Raw genomic sequence first — 23,644 nt, forward strand, 5'->3', positions numbered from 1 at the left:
AAAAAGAGAAGAAAATTGGTGAAAATTTAGCATGCACTCTAGATTTTTGTCGTTCTTATTCAGTCATATCCAAATAATATGTTCTATTAAATACTTTTCAAGCTCTACAATCTGTATCCCCTTTTTGATTGGTAGTACTATAGAAAAGAAACTTATTTTCATGCAGAAGGATAGAGTTAAGAACATAATAATATACATATGAAACATAAAATGCAAATATATAATGCATTATATTTAATGCCTATAAAAGGTGAGCTTCTGTTATTTTAAGATGAGTATGAAACATTCCAGATCTCTGCATTTGAAACCTTTTTTGTGGAATACAGAAATTATGGTTACTGTTATTTGGAAGAGTTAAATGCTGTTTGAAGGTTATAAGCCTTGCAATAATTTCCATTTGACACACCTTTTGTTTTATTGACTATACAGTATGGACTGAGGACTGTGTCTGAGTCCCTTGTTCCTCTTGAATCAATTTGCCACAGTCTAATTCCATAGTGAAGGTGGTTCCAGATGTGGAGTTGGATGGTTGAGTTTGTTTACACTGTTGTCCATAAAAAAACCCAAAAGCCTTGAAAGCAAAAGAATAGGGGAATATAATAAAAATAAGTAATCTAAAAACAAAAATGAAATCAAAACACAAACAAAATGAAACTGAAAAGATGGACCAAAATTGTAAATATATAATTTTATATTTTTAAATAAATTGAATAAATTAAATAACTTCAAGAAAAAATAAAAGATGATAATACAGCATACACTTGCTTTTTATTAAAAATTTTTATAATAATGTTCTCACTTAAATAATATTCATTGTTAGCCTGTTATTTCTGACAAAGATTTAATTTTAAAGAGATGCCAGATTATCACAAACTATCTAAAATATTCAAAGTTCAAGAAAGACCTCCACTTAAAATTAACCTGATTTATTAAGTTTTTATATTATAGAAATTCAGCCTTTTAATCAATTGTCTCAGTAATAACCTGTAAAATGTTAACTGAGGTTTTTAAAAAAATAAAACAAAAATCAATATTCTGCTTTGCTTTGGAATTAAATATCTTAAAGTAAGACAGCAGTTATATTAGTACTTCACTTATTATATATTTGATTCAGGATTAAAAACTAATAACTTTTCAAAAGCATAAGATCCTAAAATGTTTTAATATTAAATAACCATTTATATCCTATTCCACATTTCTACCAAAAAAATATTTTCCCTTTATGAGTTATATTTCTTAAAAATATGAATACCAAATCATAAAAAATGCCTTTATTTAGTGTAAACTTTATTTTAGATAGTTCACTATTCCTATTCAATCTTCCTTCAACTTCTTTCATCTTTTTCTAGCTTTTCCAGCTTATTTCTTTTTAGGTCTATGTTTTAAGACAAAATAATTATTTGAGAAATAAATGTACTTGGAATTTCTTTACAGTTGAGCAAATACTAATCACATTTAGAAAACAAGCTTTTTCTTTTTTCTTTTTTATATTAATGAACAACAGGGTTGGAGCTCTAGATCAATCTATACAATTAAAAAAATATTCTATGCTAATATTCCCTCCCAAGGACTTTTATGGATATATTACCTTTCAATGAAAAATAATATATTTCTTTAGAAAAAAAATTCATACTCAAATGTCAACTACCCTGCCCAAGCCACAAATGACTCACCTGTTCAACATCACTGTTCTTCTTTGATTTATATATAAACTCTCCAATAGCCACAAATACAGAAAGGACAAGCCCAGCAGCCAATACAATAAAGATGCCACCAATGTTTTCTACTCCCAAAGCACTGGCCTCTTTGCTGTCTTCCTCAGGGCAGCCATTTCCCCTCCACCATTTTTCTTTCATCATATGCAATTTTCCTTCCTCTTGTAGTTGAAGGATAGCTATAGTAATTTTATCTCGGTAAGGAGAGCCTGGAAAGTAAGATCATTTGAGTGATGTATGTTTTACATATATGAATATATATACATATATGTATAGAAAGAATACATACATATACATGTATAACATGTAAACATACATATACTGCACAGAGATACATGCACACACATGTGTATGCACATATATGAATATAACATTAGTTACTGAAGGTAAATCACTAGAAGGAAACCAAAATACACTGGCAAAGGATAGTAAAAGTTAAAGGGAGAGTTTTCAGTCTAGAAAGAACTATAAAAGGTCAGGTGATAATTTGGTATGCATTAGGTATGTCAATATGGAATAAGAAATATCTAACCAAGAATACTGTATCATACTCCTGCATTTAGTTTTTAAATGAATCTTTTCCCATGCTAAATAGTTCTAGAGTATTTGATTCTACTTCCTTTGAGCTCTTGATTATATCTTAAGTTGGTACAAGAATTTAAGGATAATTTTCCAAATTCAGAGATAACCCTCTTTCCTTTCCCCAATTTCAATTGACTCATTAAATTATGTACTTTTTCTAATCTCTCTCCAGTCATCACAATGACAATATGAAAGGTGCTTCTAAATTTCTGGAATAAGAAAGCAGAAGATTATAAATCTGTAGTATATATGTTCATAATTATCAAATTCCCATTACATTCCAAAATATACCTGATACTCCAGCCTCTATTTCCTAGAGCAAGGTCATGTCAGCTACATTTCTCATTCAGCGAAATGGTGGTTACCTGAGTGATTGGCTTGTTCTAACAACAGTTCAATCTCTCCTCACCTCTACCCCATTCTGCTGTGATTCTCTCCACAGATTGTATGTTGGCTCAGGTTTCCCTCCAAGCTAGCAACAAAATGTTTACCCCATAGAGGAAGCCCTCTAATCTGTTGACATTAAGTCTTCTGGTTGTCAACTTGCCTTGAGACCACTGCTTTGTTGAATGTCACAGATCATCTTTGTCACTCTCCACCATGTCCATCTGTTACTTCTCCTTACAATAAGCACCAAGTTCCACTAAGTTTTAATGTGTTTAGGTAAATAGAAGTCAGTGTTGGTGTTGAGAGTCATGAGATGCACAAATCTTCAGTAATAACTGACCACTGCTGTTGTATCTCCTCCCTTCCATGTCTGATAGCATTACTCTGGCATTAAAGTCACTCAGAATTACAATCTTGTCCTTTTTTGATACTTGTATGAGAATTGCCAAGTCATTATAATTTTTTTCAGCCTCTTCAAATTTCATCATGGTGAGAGCATATGCACTGATGATGGTGACATAGCATTTTCTTGCAAATGGCAATCACATTCTTATGAGCCTGGCATTCACTTCTTTTGGGAGGTGAAATCTAGCTTGTTGATTAGATTAAATTGCACAGTGTTGTGGGGACTGACTTTATACCCCTGTTTTTGTTCTGATTGACCAGGGACAAGATCCCACTGATTTTATTCCCAAAGTATTAGACCTTGAGATGGTTTCTGGTTTTCCTGGAACATCCCTCTTCAGAGTTTCCATAGACTTTGGTCTTGTTTATTAGTTTCTGGTTCCCAAATGTCCTCACTCCAAGTACTGCTTGGCTTCAGGCCTGTATTTGGCTAACTTCTAGTGTAATATTGGACTGCTATTTACTTTTTGTCTTTATCATTTTATCTTAGATCATTGGTGAAATTCATCTCAATCAAAAGTCTCCTTTCCATTTGTAAGTGTAACATATCTCTGCAATGTATCTTTCATGAAACATTACTGTTTCTTTACAAACTAGTTAAGAGTTTAGATGAAGATGAAATGTTGGGAGTTAGGAGTAGCATTTTAGAAATAGATTGTTGTGCAGCACCTCTTTCTATGAAACCAGAAGAGATCTATGTGTTTATTCTGTCATCTATTAGTATTTATGAAGAATATTATGTGACTGAAAGAGGCTTGGGAATTATATTCTTTTATGAGAATTGTCAACATATTTTATGAGGAAATTATATAAGAAAAGCTTTTTGAAAAAGTTGTGAGGAGCTAGCAGAATAACGTATTTGGGGGAAAGACATCTCTCACCTCCATGTATAATGAAAAGAATAAAAAGACAATTAATTTAATCCTGAAGAGAAATATAAATAAGATACTTAATAGATTTTGATCATTTATCTAGAGTGAGTTAAATGATTTGAAACTGAATTTCTAGAAAAATGAAGAATCATCTAATTACTCAGCATTTGAGTTAACTTTGCTGGTGATATTGGTTGTACCATTGTTTATGTAAACATACACATTTAAGTTTATATATAATTGTTGTCATCATTCAGTTATTTCAGTCATGCATGATTTTCTGTGACCCCATTAGAAGTTTTCTTGGTAAAAATACTGGAGTGGTTCACCATTTTCTTCTCCAGTGTGCCCTCATTTTACAATGAGGAACTGAGACAAATAGATATTAAGTGACTTGTCCAGGATCACACAGTTAGTAAATGTCTGAGTCCAGATTTGAATTCTTAGTACCAGGCCAAAATACCACTTAGCGGTCCAGGTGTATATATTATTTCAGGCTAAAACATAGAGTAAAGTAGACAGACAGAGAGTGTTCCTTATTTTAGGGACACTACAAGATTTTAAAAAAAGCTGATCTGTTAGGACAGAGAGGGAGAACAATATCAGACTATATGAGACTCGAATATGACTTCATAAATCACCTGTTCCTAGAAACAAATCATAAGCTGGAGAAAAAACATGGATAAGATGGATGGAAACCATCCAGTTTCTAGATGGACATTATTTTTCATTAATAACTTAAAGGTATGTTTCAAATTGGTCTTTTCTAACTTGCAATAATAGTTAAAAAAACTCATAGAAATCAATTTACTTCGAGTTCTGGAGGAAGGGTTCTCAGTCACGATTTATAAAATTCCTATAACCTCTACCCTACTGCAGTTATGTACAGATGTTGTCATACCTTTGATTTTGCCATCAATTAGAAGTATTTCACATTTGTTTTATGAATTCCTAAATGCCTTTATGTGATTATAATCTGTTATCATTCCACTTCTCCCTCTGCCTGGCATCCCAAGTCTATCTTTGCCATCACCATGACCTACTATACTTTATTCTCTTAAACTTCATGGGAGTTAAATGTTCCCTTGACCAGTTCAACTCTGCCTTGCCTTCTGCTCTTGTCTCTTGCTTTTTTCCCCCTACCAAACTTATTGTCTTCCAAATTCAAGTCTTGAATTACTCCCATCATCTTCTGCCTTCACTTCTATTCACATGCACCTGAATGAAACTACAGAAAAATTACAAAACTATGCTCCTGGGTCCATATAAGTTTATGCTACATAATCTTTAGTAGGTCCTGAAAAACTAAAGTGGTCCTTTTATATTTCCCTAATCAATTCACTATCCCACTTATCATAGTAGCTCTTCTATACCTTAATAATCCCATTTTACATCTACCATGACACTCCCACACCAGCTGTAGCATTTCACTAAAAATACTGAAGCCATTCAGATAGCCCTTATCTCCTGTCACTCAGATGCCTTCTGCTACTCTCTCTTCCTTAATCTGTTTTACATAAAGAGGTTGTATTTTCTTTTGAGCTACCATAATTTTGCTTTGCCAAGCAAAGATATAAAGCAGAATTGCACTAGTTCAAAGGAAACATGAGATGCACAAATTTAGAGACATCTCCCTCCTAAATGGTGATAGGGATTATTTGTTCTTTCTGAGCTCCTATCAGTATGAACAGCCACAGCTAGACATACTATATTTTGACCTGGACATCATTATGTCATTTTATTCCTCTTCAAGCATGAAGGAAAATAACAATAACAATATGAAAAGGTGGCTTTTCTTTTTGCCAAAAGAAGCCTTCTATCTGAAGAAATGATCACATTCCATCCTGGTTTTTTTTCCTAGATGATTGCCCCATTATTATCTCCTCTCTCATTTATTTTCAGTTTTTTTTCTTGTCTACGGGTGGTTTTCCTTCTACATACAACTATATCCATGTGTCTCCTATTCTCAAAAACCCTTACTTGATCTAGACATTACTTCTAGCTATCATTCCATGTCTCTCTTTTATGGCTAAATTCTTTGACATAGCCATCTACAATAAGTAGATTTCTTCATTTCCTCCCTTCTCACTTTGAAAGATTGGCTTTCAACTTCACCAAATGAAACTGTTCTCTCAAAAATAACTAATGACTTCTTAATTGCTCACATTTATATGACCTTTTCTCAATCCTCACTTTGCAACCTCTGTGTAGCCTTTGATATTATTAATCATCCTTTTATCCTTAATAATCTCCTCTCTAGGCTTTTTGACTATTCCCTCCTGGCTTTCTTCCTAGTTATCTTATCACTTCTCAGTTTCTTTAATTAGATCTTCATTCATGGGTCCCTCATGGATCTTTCGTAAGCATTATTCTGTTGTATACCATTTCACTTAGTCAACATATCGTCTCCTGTGTTTCAATTATCATCTCTACTTATCATCTACTTATGCAGTCCTAATCTTTCTCCCAACCCTACATCTTCAACTATCATTGGATAAATCAAACTGAATGTTTTGCAGACATCTTAACCCCAACATGTCCAAAACTGAATTCATTATCCTTTCCCAATCTCCATCTTTCCCCTTTTCCATATTTCCCTATTACTGTTACCATTGTCATCCTCTTACACAAGTTCACAATATAGGTTTTCATTCTCTTTACCTCTACATATCCAATCAATTGTCAAGTTTTACCATTCCTATCTTTGTAATATTTCCTTATATATTTTTTTTCTATTACACTGTAACCACATTGGTTCAGGGCCTTATCACTTCACATTTAGAATATTGCAATTGTTTGCTAATTGGTTTTCCTGCTTCAAATTTCTCCCTAGTCCGATACAGATAATAAAGTGATCTTCTTAAAACATGTATCTGATCATATTACCATATTTAATAAACTCCAGTAGCTACCTATTACTTTGAAGATCAAATATAAAATCCTGTGTTTGATTTTTGAAACCTTTTATAACCTAGTCTCTTCCTACTTTTTCATAGACTTTCTAGGTAAGAAGTCTACTACTTCCTTTTACCATTACATTGACAGCCTCCTCAGATTTAAGTTCCATTTCCAGATAAGCCCTTTTCCTCCTTAATCTCCAGCCTTTGGAAAAAAGAGATCTTATGAAATAGTGCTTCCTAGCTGGCCATCTCACCTTCTTTGCCTCATCTTATTTTGTTTTTACTTATAACCCAATTTCCAGTCTCTGTTGAGAACAAGGAGTGACACTCTCCACTCAGTGATGGACATTTTCATACTTCTTCATACCTTCCATATCCCAAGAGACTCTTGGCTCTTCTTAAGAGTCATTTCAACCCCATTCCTTATTTCCCACTATCCAATTCTTCATTCCCATCCCTCTCTTTTTTTTTTAATTTTATTTTATTTAATAATAACTTTGTATTGACCATTCCCATCCCTCTCAATTCTCACACCCCAAATCTTCAATCAAATTCCATAGATCCACAGATCCCTTCCATGCCCTGTGGATACCTGTTCCATGGGTAACAAACTTTCATTCATCTAAAATCTTTTCCTTTTCTTTTTGTCTACTCCTTCCATCTATTAGCTATAACTGAACTTGGCCCCTCTGATGACACAGACTATTTGGTCATTCTTTCCAGTATTAGATATACCTATATTATTTTCATTGGCATTGTCAAGATTGGGGAATTGGAATACTCCTTGCTACCCATCGCCACTTCTGGATTGTCCTCCACCATTCAGTAATCTCTTTTCCTTTGAGATTCACACTATTTATATCCACAACTCAATCAAAATCCTGATAGCTGTTGTCTACAGACCTCTATATCACTCCCCTTAATTCCTCAATGATATTAGCTCCTGGCTCACATTTTTCCTGTCCTTTACAAATTCTGCCCATATACTGGGAGACTTCAACATATATATTAATACTCTTTCAAACACCCCAACCATTCAGCTCCTCAACCTAATTCACTTCTCATGAACTATTTATCCACTCCACTTCAGTCTCATGCAAAATTGATTATTTTATCCTGTCATCATCAACAAATATACTATCTTTATGTTTAAGAGCCATAATTTATTGCCTTTTCACTGCTCCTCTTCTTTTCCTTACAAAAGTTTGTCTTACACTGTGACCTCCAAATCTCTCCCTGTCCCTGCACTAAACATTCTCTTCTTTTTGCCGCATCTTGATCCTTTGAGGAATCAATTCAACCCTACAGTGTTTTCCTCTTTTGAATCCTTTTCTCTCTTATTATATCACTGATTATGCTCAGCTAAAGCTTGTCTTTGGACCACTTTCAACCTAAGCACTTCTACTCTTAGACATGTGCTACTGACAATGGAAAAATCACAAAACTATTGTTCCAACTGGGTCCACTATAAATTTATATTATACAATATCAACTGATCTCTCATTGTTACTGTGCAGCACTACTATATGTCCCTTATCAACTTTCACTCTCCATAGTGACTCTTCCAAACATTTTCATCCTTCCTCAAGTTTTCTAGGGCTTTTACCACTATCACTCTATCAGATGAGAACATTACCTTAAATTTTACAGAAAAAAATTTAGTCTATTCATCATGTACTTCTTTTTCTACTCTCTTCCTCACTTTCTATATCCCAGAGGCCTTCTGCCCCTTTCTTCTTCTTCATCCCTATTTCATATGATGGAATGGATTTACTCTTAATCAAAGGTAATCTCTCAATTTCCAAAAGATTTCCCTCTCTGTCATCCCTACTCTTTCATTTATTTTCCATCTTTCCCTCTTTGTTGGCCCATTTTTTATTGCTTAAAAACATGCCCATGTCTTCCTAAAAAATAAAAATTTTACTTGCTCCTTCCACTCCCATTATCATTCAGTTTTTCTTCTGTCCCTTGTCTCTATACTCCTCAAAAATTTGTCTTCAATAGGTGCCTTCACATTGTCTTCTACCATTCTCTTAATCTTTTACCATCTGGCTTCTGACTTTATTATTCCACTGAAATTCCTCCCTTCAAAGTTATTAATGATCTCTTAGAGAAGCTTTCTCTAAGAACTCATTCTCCTTGAGTTCTCTATAAACCTTTGACACTGTTAATCATTGTGTCCTCCTTGATACTCTTTTTTTCTCTAGCTTTTCAGAACATCATTCTCATCTGATTCTCTCCTTATCTGAGCACTCCTTCTCTGTCTTTGCTGAATTTTCTTCCAAATAATGCCCGCTAATCATAAATGTCACACAGAGTTCTGTCCTTAGCCTTCTTCTCTTCTCCCTCTATATGATTTTATTTAGTGTTTTCATCAGCTCTCATGGATTCAATTAGGATTTAATTTAATTAGCATGGATTTAATTTGCATCATTTAATTTAAATATGCTATTGATTCTCAAATCTACTTATTCTGCCCCAGATTTTCTATTGACCTCTAATCTCACATTTATCTCCAACTGCCTTTTAGAAATCTTAACCTGGATGTCCAGTAGAAATATTAAAGTCAACATATCCAAATCCTACTCAATATCTTTCCTTCTAAACCCCCGCATTTCCTACTTACCATTTACTATAGAGGGCAACACATTGATCCTAGTCCCTCAAGTTCACAATCTAGGATAAACTCCTTATTGTTTTCTTTTTTATCCCACTCCCTTATTCAGTCTTGCATTCCACAATTAAGGAGAAAAAATAAATGATGTTGTATTTTATCAAAAGTTTTGCTTTCCCAATTGATATAATCACGTGGTTTTAGTTGCTGTTATTAGTATTATCTATCTGCTTATTGATGAGTTTGCCTTGGTTTCCTGATACAAATCCTATATAATTTTAAAATATATTCTCTTGGATATATTGCTGTGGCCTCTTTGCTAATATTTTGCCAATTTTCTTTCTATACAATTAAAGTGCTGGCTCTGGAGTAAAGAAGACCTTAGTTTAAATCTGGCCTCAGTTACTTTCTAATTGTGTGACCATGAGTAATTATATAATATCTGTCTGCCTCAGCTCCCTCTATTGTAAAAGGCGATAATAATAGGAACAACCTCACAGAGTTGTGTCAAATGAGATCATATATGTCAAGTGCACAGCTGATTGTCTGCCACACAACAAATGCTTAATAAATGCGTGGTTCTTTTCATTTTACCTGTGATTTCCTCTCTTCCTGTTTTAGGTATGAAGAATGTCACAAAAGAATTTAGTAGAATTCTTTTTCTCCCTATTTTTGCAAAGAGCTATTTTTTTAAATATTGAATTTAATTGTTTCTTGGATGTTTGACAGAAATTCATTAATGGATTCATTTATCTATTAGAAGGTCCAGAATAAGGAAGATGAGTTCAAATCCAGTTTCAGATAGTTACTAACTCTGTAACTTTCAGCATCACTAAATTTCTGTTTGACTGTTTCCTCATCATCTATATAGTGAGGATAAGCACCTACCTTTCAGAATAATTGTGAGAATGAAATGAGATAATTATTGCAAAGTACTTGTGGCTAGTACATAGTAATTAATATAAATGTTAATTGTTACTATTAATATCATTATCATTATTCCCTATATTTCCCATTTTGGAATTGATTCCATTTGGGATTTTCTTAATAGAGATACTGAAGTGGTTTCATTCTCCTGCTCACTTTACAGAGGAGAAATTGAGGGGCTGATCCCTTACTTAGTGAATATTTAAGGCTGGATTTTAACTCAGATCTTCTTGTCTCCAAGCACAAGTATCCCTATTCCATGTTGTATCCTCCAGGAGATTAGAACTTCACTCTCATTTATCTTCAATTGCTCTTTGTCTCCTAACTGTTTCTATTCTATCTTCAATGCCCTCATCAGCAAAAATCTTGCTTGATCTGCCATTGTCTCATTTTCTTCTGGTCTTTTGTAAATAAACTCCTTCAGAAGGACATATATAAATGCTTCCACTTCACTTATTCTCACTCTCTTAACTCTCTAAAGTCTTGTTTCATGCTTCATCATTTAATCAAAACTGTTATCTTCACATATTAGTAATCTTTTGATTTTCAGTTATGATGTCCTTTCCTTATTCTTCATTCTTCTTGATATCTCTGCAGCCTTTGACATTTTCTATCACTCTCTTGGTTCCTATTCTGTATCTTACCTATTTCATTACTCCTCATTCTCCTCATCCAAGTCATACTAATTGGGAGTCTTCCACTAGCCTCTATATTGTCTTCTCTCTAGATAAAATATTATTTCACTTGCTAATCTCACAAGTTCCTATGTATTCAATTATCATCTCTGTGCACAGAAAATTGGCAAAATATTAGCAAAGAGGCCACAATGATGCTCATATCCTTATCAAGTTTTAATCTCTTTTCTGATCTCTAGTTTTCCATCTCCATCTGTGCAATATAGATTTAGAATTGGATGATTTGTAGACATTTTAAAAACAACATGTATTAAAGGGAACTCATTATCTTTCTCCCTAAATCTTCCCCTATTCTTTTTTTTCCTCTGAGGCAACTGGGGTTAAGTGACTCGCCCAGGGTCATACAAGCAGGAAGTGTTAAGTGAGGAAGTCAGGTCCTCCTGACTTCGGGGCTGGTGCTCTATCTACTATACCACCTAGCTGCCCCAATCTTCTCCTAGTCCTAACCTTATTATTATTGCTGTGTGTACCATCCTTCTCCTACTTAACCAGGTTACCAACCTAGATTTCATCAATTTCTCACTCTCTTTCACCCCTTACTTATTAAACTAATCTGTTACCAAGGCATTTTAATTTTACTTACACTGAATCTTTCATATATAACTCATTCTCTCCTCTGAAACTGCCTAGGATAAGCCTTCATTATTTCATATTTAAACTATTGCTTTGCCTCTAGATAGTTTCCCTACCTCGAGTATCTCCCCATTCCATTCTTTCTCTACCATATGTTAAAGTGATATCACTAGAATGCAAAGTCCCATGTATAAAATGTAACCCCACTCTATCCTCTCAGTCAATAAAAATCACTGACTCCCTATTACCACCACGATCAAATAGAAATTATATTTTCTTTTTACATTCAAATCCATTTACATCCCTGCAAAACTTGCCCCTCATCCTCACCTTAAAATTTTTTTTTTCATCCTATCTTCCCTTCTCATACAGACTCCATGGCCAATAATAGTGTCCTTGCTATTCCTTGAACAAGATGCTCCATTTCCAAACTTAGAATGTTTTCACTGGCTATTCCCTATGCCTGGATTGCTCTCCTTCCTCAATTCTGACTCCTGGTTTACATAGTCTCCTTCAAATTTTAGTTAAATCTCAGCTTCTAGATGACCTATTTTCTGATTTTCCCTTAATTCTAGAGCTTTCACACTTTTAATTTTCTTCTTTTTGATCCTGTATAAAACTTGTTCTACATAATTGTTTATATGCTATTTCCATATTAAACTGTGAGTTTCTTGAGAACTGGATTTTATCTTTTGCCTTTATTAATGTACAGCGCTTGGCACATAGTAGATACTTAATACATTTTTGTTAACTAGATATTTTAATCTGTATAAATACCCTGACTTCCATTTGCTTTATTTGCTATTTAGTATTTGTGATTGTCTTTTGTGTAATTAGCATTTAGTGGCAAGGAAATAGAACCTTTGGATATAGGCTTTACAACTTACTCTTTAACTGATATATTTAAATGAAAGTAGACAAATTTAATTTTATTTCAGGACCACTTTTCTGAGGAGAACAGACTAAACAACTTGGCGACACATTCTCCTGTTCCTCCTCCAGGTAGCTCTTGTCTTTTTTGAAGAAAAGTAGGTGAAATTCCTGAGTTATCGATCAAAACCTGACCAGGAATCATATCTAGAGATTCACAAAAGCTATAAGAGTAACAGGCACACTTGATACAAGGAAGACTGGTTGAAGCTTAGGTTAAATATTAAAGTACTTAAATAAAACAAAATAACACATTATAATTCATGTAAATTTGTTGATTAATGAAATCAAAGGGGGCTTAAGAACTTACTCCTAGCTTACTTCTATCTTCCTAACCAGAATGAAGACATCCATTGCCAAAATCATGTACCTTTACCATCTTACCAATAGGGGTTCCCACTCCATAACCTTTGGAATCAATGAGTCCTCCAATCTGAGTAAGGTTGCAGTTTCTCTGGGTCACATATTCAATACTAGTAGACTCCATCAGTAGAGCATAGTCGGTAGTGAGTACACGTTGGATACCTTCATCATTCTTTTTTACCAAGGCTGTCTGTTGCCTGCTGTTCATGAAAGCCCACATTTTCTCATAAGTGGATATCTTTGATTTCTGTAAGGAGAGAGAATGTAGCAATAGAAAGATAATAGAGAACATATTCTGTACTATTCCAAACTTCTTTGTTCAAATAACACATCCTTTACCGGGGAGGGGTGAGGGGGTAGAGGTAGGGAACCTCAGTACAGGGTAATGATTTTCAAACAGAGAAGTGGAAATAAATATTAAGAAGAGGATATGAGGTTTATTTTTGTTGAATTATTTGCATAATTACCCAAATCTCCCTCTTCTATTTTGGTTAGGGAGAGAAAAAGATTCTAGAATTAAAACATCACATGTCTAATTGAAAGTGAAGTGCAATGATCTTCTGAAACAGCTTGCTTACTGGCTGGCCAAGGTTTTAAGATATTTAATAAGCACTAGTAAAGATGTATTTGGCTTAGCATCTAACCAAAAGGATTTTTAAATGTATACATCTTGGAGAGTATTTACAATAACAGAATGGCAATAGCAAGCAATCCCAATAATTATAATATCATTTTTAGTAAATTGTGAATAATTGAAAACTAATAAATAAAAATTGTTTTAATTTGCATTTCTGCAATCAATAGTTATTTAGAGCATTATTTCATATGACTAAAATAGTTTTAACTTAATTAATGATCTATTCATATGCTTTGACCATTTATCAATTGGAAAATGGCCTGTATTCTTATAAATTGGAGTCAATTCTCTATATATTTTAGAAATGAGACCATTATTTTTAAAAATGGCTATAAAATTCCTTCTCCCTTCCCCCAGCTTTCTGTTCCCTTTCTAATCTTGGCTGCATTTCATAATGTTCTCTAGTTTTTCTTTGGCCATAAATTTCTTTCTCCAAAGATTTTATAGTAAACCATCTCTTACTCTCCTAATTTGCTTATAATATCATCTTTTGTACCTAAATCAGATACCCGTTTTGATGTTATTTTGGTAGGGTGTGTGAGATGTAGATCTATGCTGAGTGACACATTATTTTCCAGTGTTCCCAGTAATTTTTTGCCAAATAGTGAGTTCTTATCCCAAAAGCTGGAGTCTCTGGGTTTATCAAACACTAGACTACTATAGTCCTTGATTATTGTGTCATGTATATCTAACCTATTCCATTGATCAACCATTCTTTTTCCTAACCAGTACCAGATGGTTTTGAAAGGAATTATGTCTAAAAGGAACAAATTGTTTTGTTTTGTTTTGTTTTTTCCTCTTGCACTGTTAGGAAAACACCCTGAGAAGTAAGAAATGAGTAAATGAGAAAGTTCAGTATGCTTTTGGGAACTTAGTGTTCACATGGCAAAAGCATTTTCATTTTTATTTATCATGGAAAGAGAGAGTCAGTCAGAGAAACAGAGACAGAAAGATACCCAAAGACTGGCAGAAACATGAATTGGTATAGGCATCTGACAGGGAGGGAGGGTACAACTGAAAGAGACTAATAATGATTTTGGTATTTTTCTCTGAGAGGACCAATAAAGTAAATACTCTGCATTCCTTTTCGAATCATCCTGTCTTATTGTTGCCCAATATTGTTTACTCAAAAATTTTCCTATTATTCAGAGTGTGTTTGGGGTTTTTAATAGATAAAGATATCAATCACAACTTGATTTGAGCATTTTTATTTGTGAACAAAGAGTTTGTTGTTATGTTGTTCCTTCTTTATTTTTTAAAGACGGTTATCAAGCCCTAATCGCTCCTAGCCAATTGCCTATTAGAAATCTTGAATTGATGTCTTATAGTTATCTTACACTCAACATAGACAAAAATGATCTCAGTTTCTCCCCCTTCTTTTTTCCTAAATTTCTAAATAAATATATATAATATATATAATAATATAATAAATAATATATATAACATAATATAAATAATAAATATATATAAATAAATATAAAAATATAAGCCCTCTCCCAGAGTTTGGTATGGGACTCTAGTAGAAGTAAATGCCCTACCCTTTGAGAAGTAGGTAGAGTTGGAGAGAAGATAGAGGACTCTAGCAATTACTAATTCCTTTTGGAAATTTCTAAGTCAGATCTTCTTTGAACCCCTTTTTGGGCCCTTCAAAGCCAAGTCTCTTTGGGACTAGGAAAGCTTCAGATTTTTGAATACTGAGTTGGACTTCAGTTTGGAGAGGCCTGCCTCACCCGAGATAAAAAGAACAAAAAGACTCCACATGTCTCTACCCTCAGGTTGTTTCTTTAAATATCCAGGGGACATTTTTCTCTTTGGTGAGATAAATGACACTCTCATATATGATACTTTCTCTTCTTTGACATTATCACCAGTCTGGTTCAGGATCTCATTATTTCATCTCATTATCTCATATAATAGCTTTTTGGTTGGTCTCCTTTCCTCAAGTCTTTCTCTACTCCAATTCATCTTCCATTTATATATCAAGTTGATCCTTTTATCATACAGGTCTGACCATGTCACCTCCTTATTCAATTAACTACATTGGTTCTCTCTAGGATGAAAAACAAAACCATCTTGCATTCAAGGCTCCCCATAATTTGTCTCCTTCCTTTCTAATCTTATGCCTTGCTCCTCATCATGTACTCTGTGATCCAGTGACACTAGCCTCCTAACCATAAGACATTTCCCTCACATGAGACATTACATCTCACAACTCTGGGGGCATTTTCATATTTTTTTCCATTCTTGGAATTCCTTTCTTTCTTATATCCACCTCCTGAACTCCTTGGCTTCTTTCAAGTTCTGGGTAAAAATCTCATTTTATAAGAAGTCTTTCTTGATTCCCCTGTTTAATTTCTCCAATTAGCCCTGCATATAACTTTTTGTACAGAATTGTTTCTATGTAATTTCCTCCATTAGACTGTGAGATCATGGAAGGCAGGGGCAAGGGTTTTTGGTCATCCTTTGCATCCTCAGCACTTAGTATCTGGCACATAGTAGCCTATCAATAAATGCTTGATGACTGTTCTCAAGTTTATAAATGAGTTGCTTCTTTGCCATTCAATATTTTTTTCTCCCTTTCTTGTCTAGATCTCATTTCAGTTAATTGATAGACGCTGAGAACTTATTATAAGAGATAGAAGGTTCCCTGGGCATAAGGGTTCCTGTTGGAAGGAACACAAATCTAGTACAAGTATTTCCATGCTCAGTAATGAAGATCCAGAAGAAAATAAGCCAAAATAAGCCACTGAGTCAATTATTGAACTTGAATTTATGGATTCAAATCCAATCTAAGTATATAGTCCCTTTTCTTTGAAGAAGCAGACATTTTTTAAATACAGAAACCAAAGGAGTCTTCATGACTCAAGTCAATGCATTGGTTAAAGGTTGTCTCTATTCCTTCTTGATTTAGATAATTTGGGGTAATGCTGAAAAGACTGACACTTTTCTTAATCTCAAATAAGATTTGGCGGGGAGGAAATTGCCATACTTTTCTGTATTTGCATTGATGTTAAAACCACTAAAATGTCAAAGAATTTCTGGAATTTGGGGAATCTTATAAAGTTCTTTTTAGAAGTTCTCTTCTCTTTCCTTCTCTCTAATGGCTATCGGCACATAAGCTTTCATTAACCTAGAAGCAGTACTGTTTTTGTTTATTTATATTCGTTATGTTCATTTATGCTAATACAAGGCAAAATAATTAATTATTAAGTGAAATTTTGTTTCCTGTTACCTTTAGCCTCACAATGAAGAGAACCTTCTATCACCTTGACTGTGGTTCTTTTAAAAAAGATTTCCCTCTTTTTCATTTATGCAAAGTATTTCAGCATTTATGAGGTTCAGTCACTCTAGTAGTAGAAAATCCAATTGTTTATTAGACAAATATCTCATATTTAGATTATTAATAGATTAATATTTTTAATTGTCTAAGGTATTTTTTGGTACTCACTATTCTTTTATAAAGCATTCAAACATGTTACTGAAGGACTGGAAGAAGTCCAACACAAAACTCAAAACAATTTTGTATATTTCTTTGTTTCATTGCTTGCCTTGTTCAATGAATTCTTCATTTAGTGACCATGTTTAGCTGATTGGTTTTCAGCAATCAGAATCAATTGACAGCACTAGATTAAAAAATCTGCTAAACAAAACTATCACTCTTCACAGATGATATGCTGATATATTTATAGTAGGGCTTGAAACTTTTCCCACTTGTGACTCCTTTTTGCCCCAGTTTTATTCTATGACCCTGACTATATAGGTATATAAAATAGGTGTGCAAATCAAACATTTATTGATAATAAGTTATAATTTCATGACCCTCACATTCAGTTACAAGACCTCATATAGAGTCACAACTCATAGTTTAAGAAGCTGGGCCATAGAGAAATCCATACAATAAATTTAAAAACTATTTGAAATAATTGAATAAATTTAGCAAAGAAAGTGATATGATATAAAATAAATTCATAAAAATTATCACCATTTCTATGCATTGCCAACAAAGATCTGAAGTAAGAAATTAAAAAAAAAGAAATTCCCTTTAAAATAACTCTGGGCAATATAATATATTTGGGATTCTACTCTCCAAAACAAATCCAGGAACTATATGACCATAGTTACAAAACTTTTTACACAAATAAAGTCATATGAACAATTGAAATACTATCAATTGCTCATAGGTAGACTGAGCTGTAATGGGTTGAAGCTGAGCAGATGCACTGAGGTTCGAGCATTTAAGGCTAATTAGCAATTGGACAATACTCTATTAATATATGCTTGGAGAAAGAATGCCCCCGCCCATTCTCTGTGCAAGTTTGATGTGTTGTATAGGAGATTGTGTAGAAGATTTGGTGGGTGGAGCCAGAGGCACTGCTGGCTGGATTCGTGATGCAATTGCTCTCACTTTGTATTGCCATAAAGATCAAGGATTTTCCCTTATCCTAACTCTGGCTGATTTTAAAATACTCTGGGTGCTAAACGCAATCATCACACTGAGCCAACATAATAAAGATGACAATTCTACCTAAATTAATTTACTTATTCAGTACCATCCCAATCAAACTACCAAAAATTATTTTGCAGAGCTAAGAAAAATTCATGTACATCATTCATCTGGAAGAACAAAAGTTTAGAACACTAAGAAAATTAATTTAAAAAAATACCAAGCAGCATGGCCAAGTCATACCCCATCTCAAACTATTAAAAAGTGGTAATTACTTAAAGAAAAAAATCTGATACTGGCTAAGAAACAGAGTAGTAGATCAGTGGAATAGATTAGGTAGTAAATTACCATTGTAATCTAGCATTTGATAAATCCAAGGACTCCAGTTTTGGGGATAAGAACTCATTATTTGATTAAAAAAAAAACCGCTGGGAAAATTATAAAACAGTATGACAAAAATTAAGCATAGACCTCCATCTCACACAGTACACCAAGGTAAGTTTAAAATGGGCACATGCTTTACACATAAAGGTTGATGTCATAAACAAAATAAAGAAAGCATGGAATAATTTGCCCTCCAGATCTATGGAAAAGGACAAAGCAAGAGATAAAGAGCATTACAAAATATAAAATGGATAGAGTATATAAAGCTAAAAAGGTTTTTGGATAAACAAAACCAATGCAGCCAAAATTAGAAGAAAAGCAGAAAACTGGAGGGGGAGGTAAATTATATAGCAACTACCTCTGATAAAAGCCTCATTATCTTCCTCCCCCCAATTTATAAAAATATGTCATTTACCAGTGATAAATGGTCAAAAGATATGTACAAATAGCTTTCAGATGAAGAAATCAAAGCTCACTATAGTCATAAAAAATGCACTAAATCACTCTTGATTAGAGAAATGCAAAGTAAAACAAATCTGAGGTACCACTTTCTATCTATCAGACTGGCTAATATGACAAAAAAAGAAATTGACCAATGTTAGAGGTAATGTAAAATAATTGGAATACTAATGCATTGTTGGTGGAGTTGTGAACTGATCCAACCATTCTGGAGACCATTTGGAACTATGCCCAATAAGCTATCAAACTGTGCATACCTTTGATCTAGCAATATGCTTACTAGGTCTGTATCCCAAAGAGAGAGGAGAGAGGAGGTGAGACATACATATATACATACATACAGAGAAAAAGAGCACTGAAAGAGAGAGAAAGAAAGAGAGAATAACTTTTTAGTATGAATAACAACATTATTGAATGATGAAGTACACATGACTTACCAATGCTCAGCAATATAATGATCCAAGACAATTACAAAGGAGTCATAAGGAAAAAGGCAATCTGCCTCCAGAGAAATAATTGATATTCTATATTTATCTATATTTCTATATCTACATTTATGTCTATATCTTTTATCTAAATTGTCTATATAGTCAGATATGCCTAATGCAGAAATTATTTTCTTTGAATTATACATGTAATGGGTTTTTGGGTTGGGGAAATGGAAAGGGAAGGTGGGAGAGATTTTAAATCTGAAAATAAAATCGATTTTAAAATATAAGGCATTCCTTTCTAGAACTTTATTATTTGTGATTAGTCTTTTCTTCTGAGGTTAATTAAAATTTTTATTGTTATTTTTTGCTTTTGCATCATTTAAAAATTCCTTTCTATTCCCATTCAATATTTTCTAAGGATTTATCATATTTAATGTTTCTAACATTGTGTTCATCTTCTTAACTTCTTTATTTTATGATTAGATTTATCTAGGTCTGAAAGGGTAATTTGAGATCCCTCACTATTGTAGTTTTATTGTGTTTCTCCTGTAAATCATTTAATTTTTCCTTTAGAATTTGGATGCTATGCTGTTTATTGCAACATGTTCACTTATTAATGTATTATCTATTGTACCTTTGAACAAAATATAGTTTCCCTGATTATCTCCATTAATTAGGCCTACTTTTACTTTTGCTTTATCTGAAATCATGATTGCTATCAGTGCCCTTTTTACTTAAATTGAAGCATAAGAAATCATTCCATCCCCTTATTTTAATTCCAAGCTTGAAATATATTTCTTATAGCAACATATTGCTGGATTCTTGTTTCTATTACATTCTGCAATCCTCATCTGTTTAAGTGATCTCATCTATTTTTTTTTCCCTATCAAATTCATAGCTATGATGGCTGTGTATTTCCCTCGACCCTAGTCTATGATAATTGTCTTATTTTTTTATCCTGTATCTTCCTATTACTTCCCTAATCTACCCTCCTTTTTTCATTCTCCCCCTATCTCTTACTCCTTTCACTTCTATTTCTCCATTGAGTAAGATGAATTTCTTCATTCAATTGCATATATATATATATATTCATCTTTCCTTCAACCAGTTCAGATGAGAATGAGTTTTATATGTTGCCTGCACCTCTCTTTATTTTCCCCTTCATTATTAAATTCTCCCTTACCCCCCCATATATATGAGATAATTTTCCCTTTTTCTCCCCCTTCCATTTTTTTTTAGCATCCACATAATAGAATCATATCCATGTTCTAAGTAGAATCCCTCTAATAGCCTTCATAATGAAAAATTTCTGAGGAGTTAAATGTGTCATTTTCCCCATATAGGATTATAATTAGTTTAATCTCATTTAGTCCCTCTCAGTCATGGTTACCTTTTAAAGATTCTGAATGCCCTCTATTGATCAACAATATGTTTCTTGCAATATTTGGAAGTGAAAGCATAATGTTGACAAAATCAAATATAAATTTTGTGTTTGAAATCAGTTTGGTTTTTTTAAAATTCAGCTCTGTGCTTTTCATCAGGAATATTTGAAAGTCATCTACTTTATTAAATATCCATTTCCCCATAAGATTATACTCAATGTTGCTAGATATGTTATTCTTGGTTTTGATCCTAGTTCTCTGCCTTCTGCAATATCATATTCCAAGGCCCCTGTTTCTTTAAGTAGTTGTTGTTATTTAGTAGCTTCAATCATGTTTGTTTATGACTCCATTTGGGTGTCTTCTTTGCAAAAATACTGGAGTGATTTGCTTTTTCTTTCTCCAGCTCATTTTACAGATCAGTAACTATACCTAATAAGTGTTTGAATCTGGATTTGAACTCAAAGATGAATCTTCTTCACTCCAAAACCAGTACTCTACCTTGCCACCTAGCTGTCCTTCTTTAAAGTGTAACTGAAAAATTTTCTTGTGTGATCCTGAATGTGGCCCCTTTCTTTCCAACTGATTATAGTAGTTTTCTTTTTAACCTGAGAGTTCTGATTTTTGCCTTTGATTTTCCTGGGAAAATCACTAAGAGGAGCCTAGTGGATCTTTTCAATTTCTACTTTGCTCTCTAATTCTAAGTTAGCAACATAGTTTCCCTTTATAATTTCTTAAAATATGGCGCCTCTTCTCTGTTTTGGCTCAAGACTCTTAAATAGTCCAAAGATTCTTAAATTATCTCTCCTTAATCTACATTCCAGTTCAACTCTTTTGTTTTTTCTATGAAATATCTTTTCTCTTGACTTTGTCTTATTTATATCTATAAAAATCTTTATTCTACCTTTAATCTCATCATTAGGAGTGCTGTGTGTGTGTGTGTGTGTGTGTGTGTGTGTGTGTGTAATTCCTGCAAGAAATGTGCATTCCTAAATTTATCATACACAAATATTTGTCTTATTCTGTAATTCTGTATTTCTTAAGTTCACTGCCTCTGCTTACCTCTATTTTGCTTCATTTTTCTTTATTGTTGTTTCATTTGGATCTTTTTCAGATATTTGTTACCATGTTCCTACACATCATTTCTTATTGTTATCTTTTTCCAGACATGTGAAATGAATTACATTGCCAACTGTATGGGATAAAGACCAAAAATACTGATGCTTGGTCACCTGACTGCTCTTCTGGGATGGGTAGAGGAAAGGCAGTATTTTGGGAGATATGCAGAAGATGAAAAAGAGTATGCGGGGCTTTTGTTGGTTTGCTTCCATTACCTGAGGAATGGGTTGAAATTAGGAGTGGATTATTAACAAGTTTCTACCAAAGTTTTAAGTTGTTTTAAGCCTACAACCCTATGGTTTCCTATCTATTTCTTTGACTTGTAGAAGCAGTCACATCTGACTGACAAAGATGACCTATGTTAACAATAGTATTGTTAGAGACCAATTTGCCAATATTTATCTTTTCTTGTCATGCCTTTTAAGCTACTCTAATTATGTCTTGCATGCTATCTAACTTTGTCTTTCTTTGCCATTGCTTGTCTCCTCACTTCACTTCTTATGATACCTTTTCCACTCTCCCTTACTCCTTCCTTACCTCCCTTACTCCCTTACCTTATAGATTTTATTTTTTAGTAGATTATTATTTTTCTTATTCTCATTCCTTAAAGAACAGAGGTTGTCATTTTCATGATTATTAATCTTCAATTTACCTATAAATTCCTACGATTCTATGAATAGTAAATCTGACAAGGATCTACTATATGAAAGAAATTAGTAATGAAACTGATCCCACAAATTATACTCAACATTAAAAAAATTATCTTTTGATAAATATTTCAAAATCTTGGATTACTTCCAGGTTATCATTTTTGAATATTAATTATGATTATTGTATAAATTTTATGTAGGAAATTCTTCTTAAATTTGACAGATCCTGTTATGTCTCAAATCATCTTATTCTTTAATTCTGAAATCCATTAGGCATATTTTACCATTAGTCTCTTATACAAGTAGAGAAAATCATGAAATCACAGGATAATACATTTTTTATATCAGTAAGATATGTTAGAGGTCTTCAAGTGAAACCTCCCTATTTTATAAAAAAGGAAGTTAAACCTGAGGGAGGTTAAATTATTTGCTCAGAATCATATAATTTGTAAAATTCTTTAAATATTTTAATTTTTTTTCTATTACACATAAAGAAAATTTTTAATATTAATTTTTAAAGCCTGAAAAAATTTACATGAACTGATGCTGAGTGAACTGAGCAGAACCAGGAGGACATTGTACCCAGTGACAGCAAGATTATGTGATGATCAACTATGATAGACTTAGCTCTTATCAGCAATATAGTGATCCAAGATAATTCCAATAGACTTGGAATGGAAAATGCCTGTATGGAGACTGAAAGGATATAGAAACATACTATTTTTGCTTTTTTGTTTATTTGTTTGCTTTTATTTTTTCCCTTTTTGTTCTGATTTTTCTTTCACTGTGTGACAAATATGGAAATATGCTTAAAATGATTGTACATATATAACATATTAGTTTGCTTGCTGTCTTGGGGAAGGTACAGGAAGGAAAGAGAAAAAAATTTGAAACTCAAAATCTTACAAAAATGAACATTGAAAACTATCTTTACATGTAATTAGAAAAATAAAATATTATTGAGAAAAAAACATTCATTTAAAAAAATTGAGTTCCAATTTTTTTCCTTTCCTTCCCTAAAAAAGAAGCAATTTGATATGTTATGTGTGTGCAGTAATGTAAAACCTATTTCCAAATTAGACATGTTAAGAAAGAAGAAATAGACTAAAAGAAAAACTCACCAAAAAATTTAAAAATTAAAAAAAAATTAAAATGGTATGTTTGGTCAGCATTTAGAT

General features: G+C 33.0%; 1 protein-coding gene across 1 annotated transcript in view; it reads right to left on the reverse strand.

Annotated features, from left to right (window-relative positions):
• Positions 1-211: 211 nt before the first annotated feature.
• The window catches only part of GRIK1 (glutamate ionotropic receptor kainate type subunit 1), a 96,625-nt gene continuing 73,192 nt past the window's right edge, over positions 212-23,644 (reverse strand). The window contains exons 13-15 of the mRNA XM_051984783.1: positions 12,985-13,210; positions 1,674-1,924; positions 212-571 (exon numbers count right to left, since the gene is read on the reverse strand). Of these exons, the coding sequence (XP_051840743.1) occupies positions 422-571; positions 1,674-1,924; positions 12,985-13,210 (627 nt within the window). The 3' untranslated portion in view covers positions 212-421. The remainder of the gene's footprint in view (positions 572-1,673; positions 1,925-12,984; positions 13,211-23,644) is intronic.

Source organism: Antechinus flavipes, chromosome 3, assembly GCF_016432865.1.
Source record: "Antechinus flavipes isolate AdamAnt ecotype Samford, QLD, Australia chromosome 3, AdamAnt_v2, whole genome shotgun sequence".
NCBI classification, from domain to species: domain Eukaryota; kingdom Metazoa; phylum Chordata; class Mammalia; order Dasyuromorphia; family Dasyuridae; genus Antechinus; species Antechinus flavipes.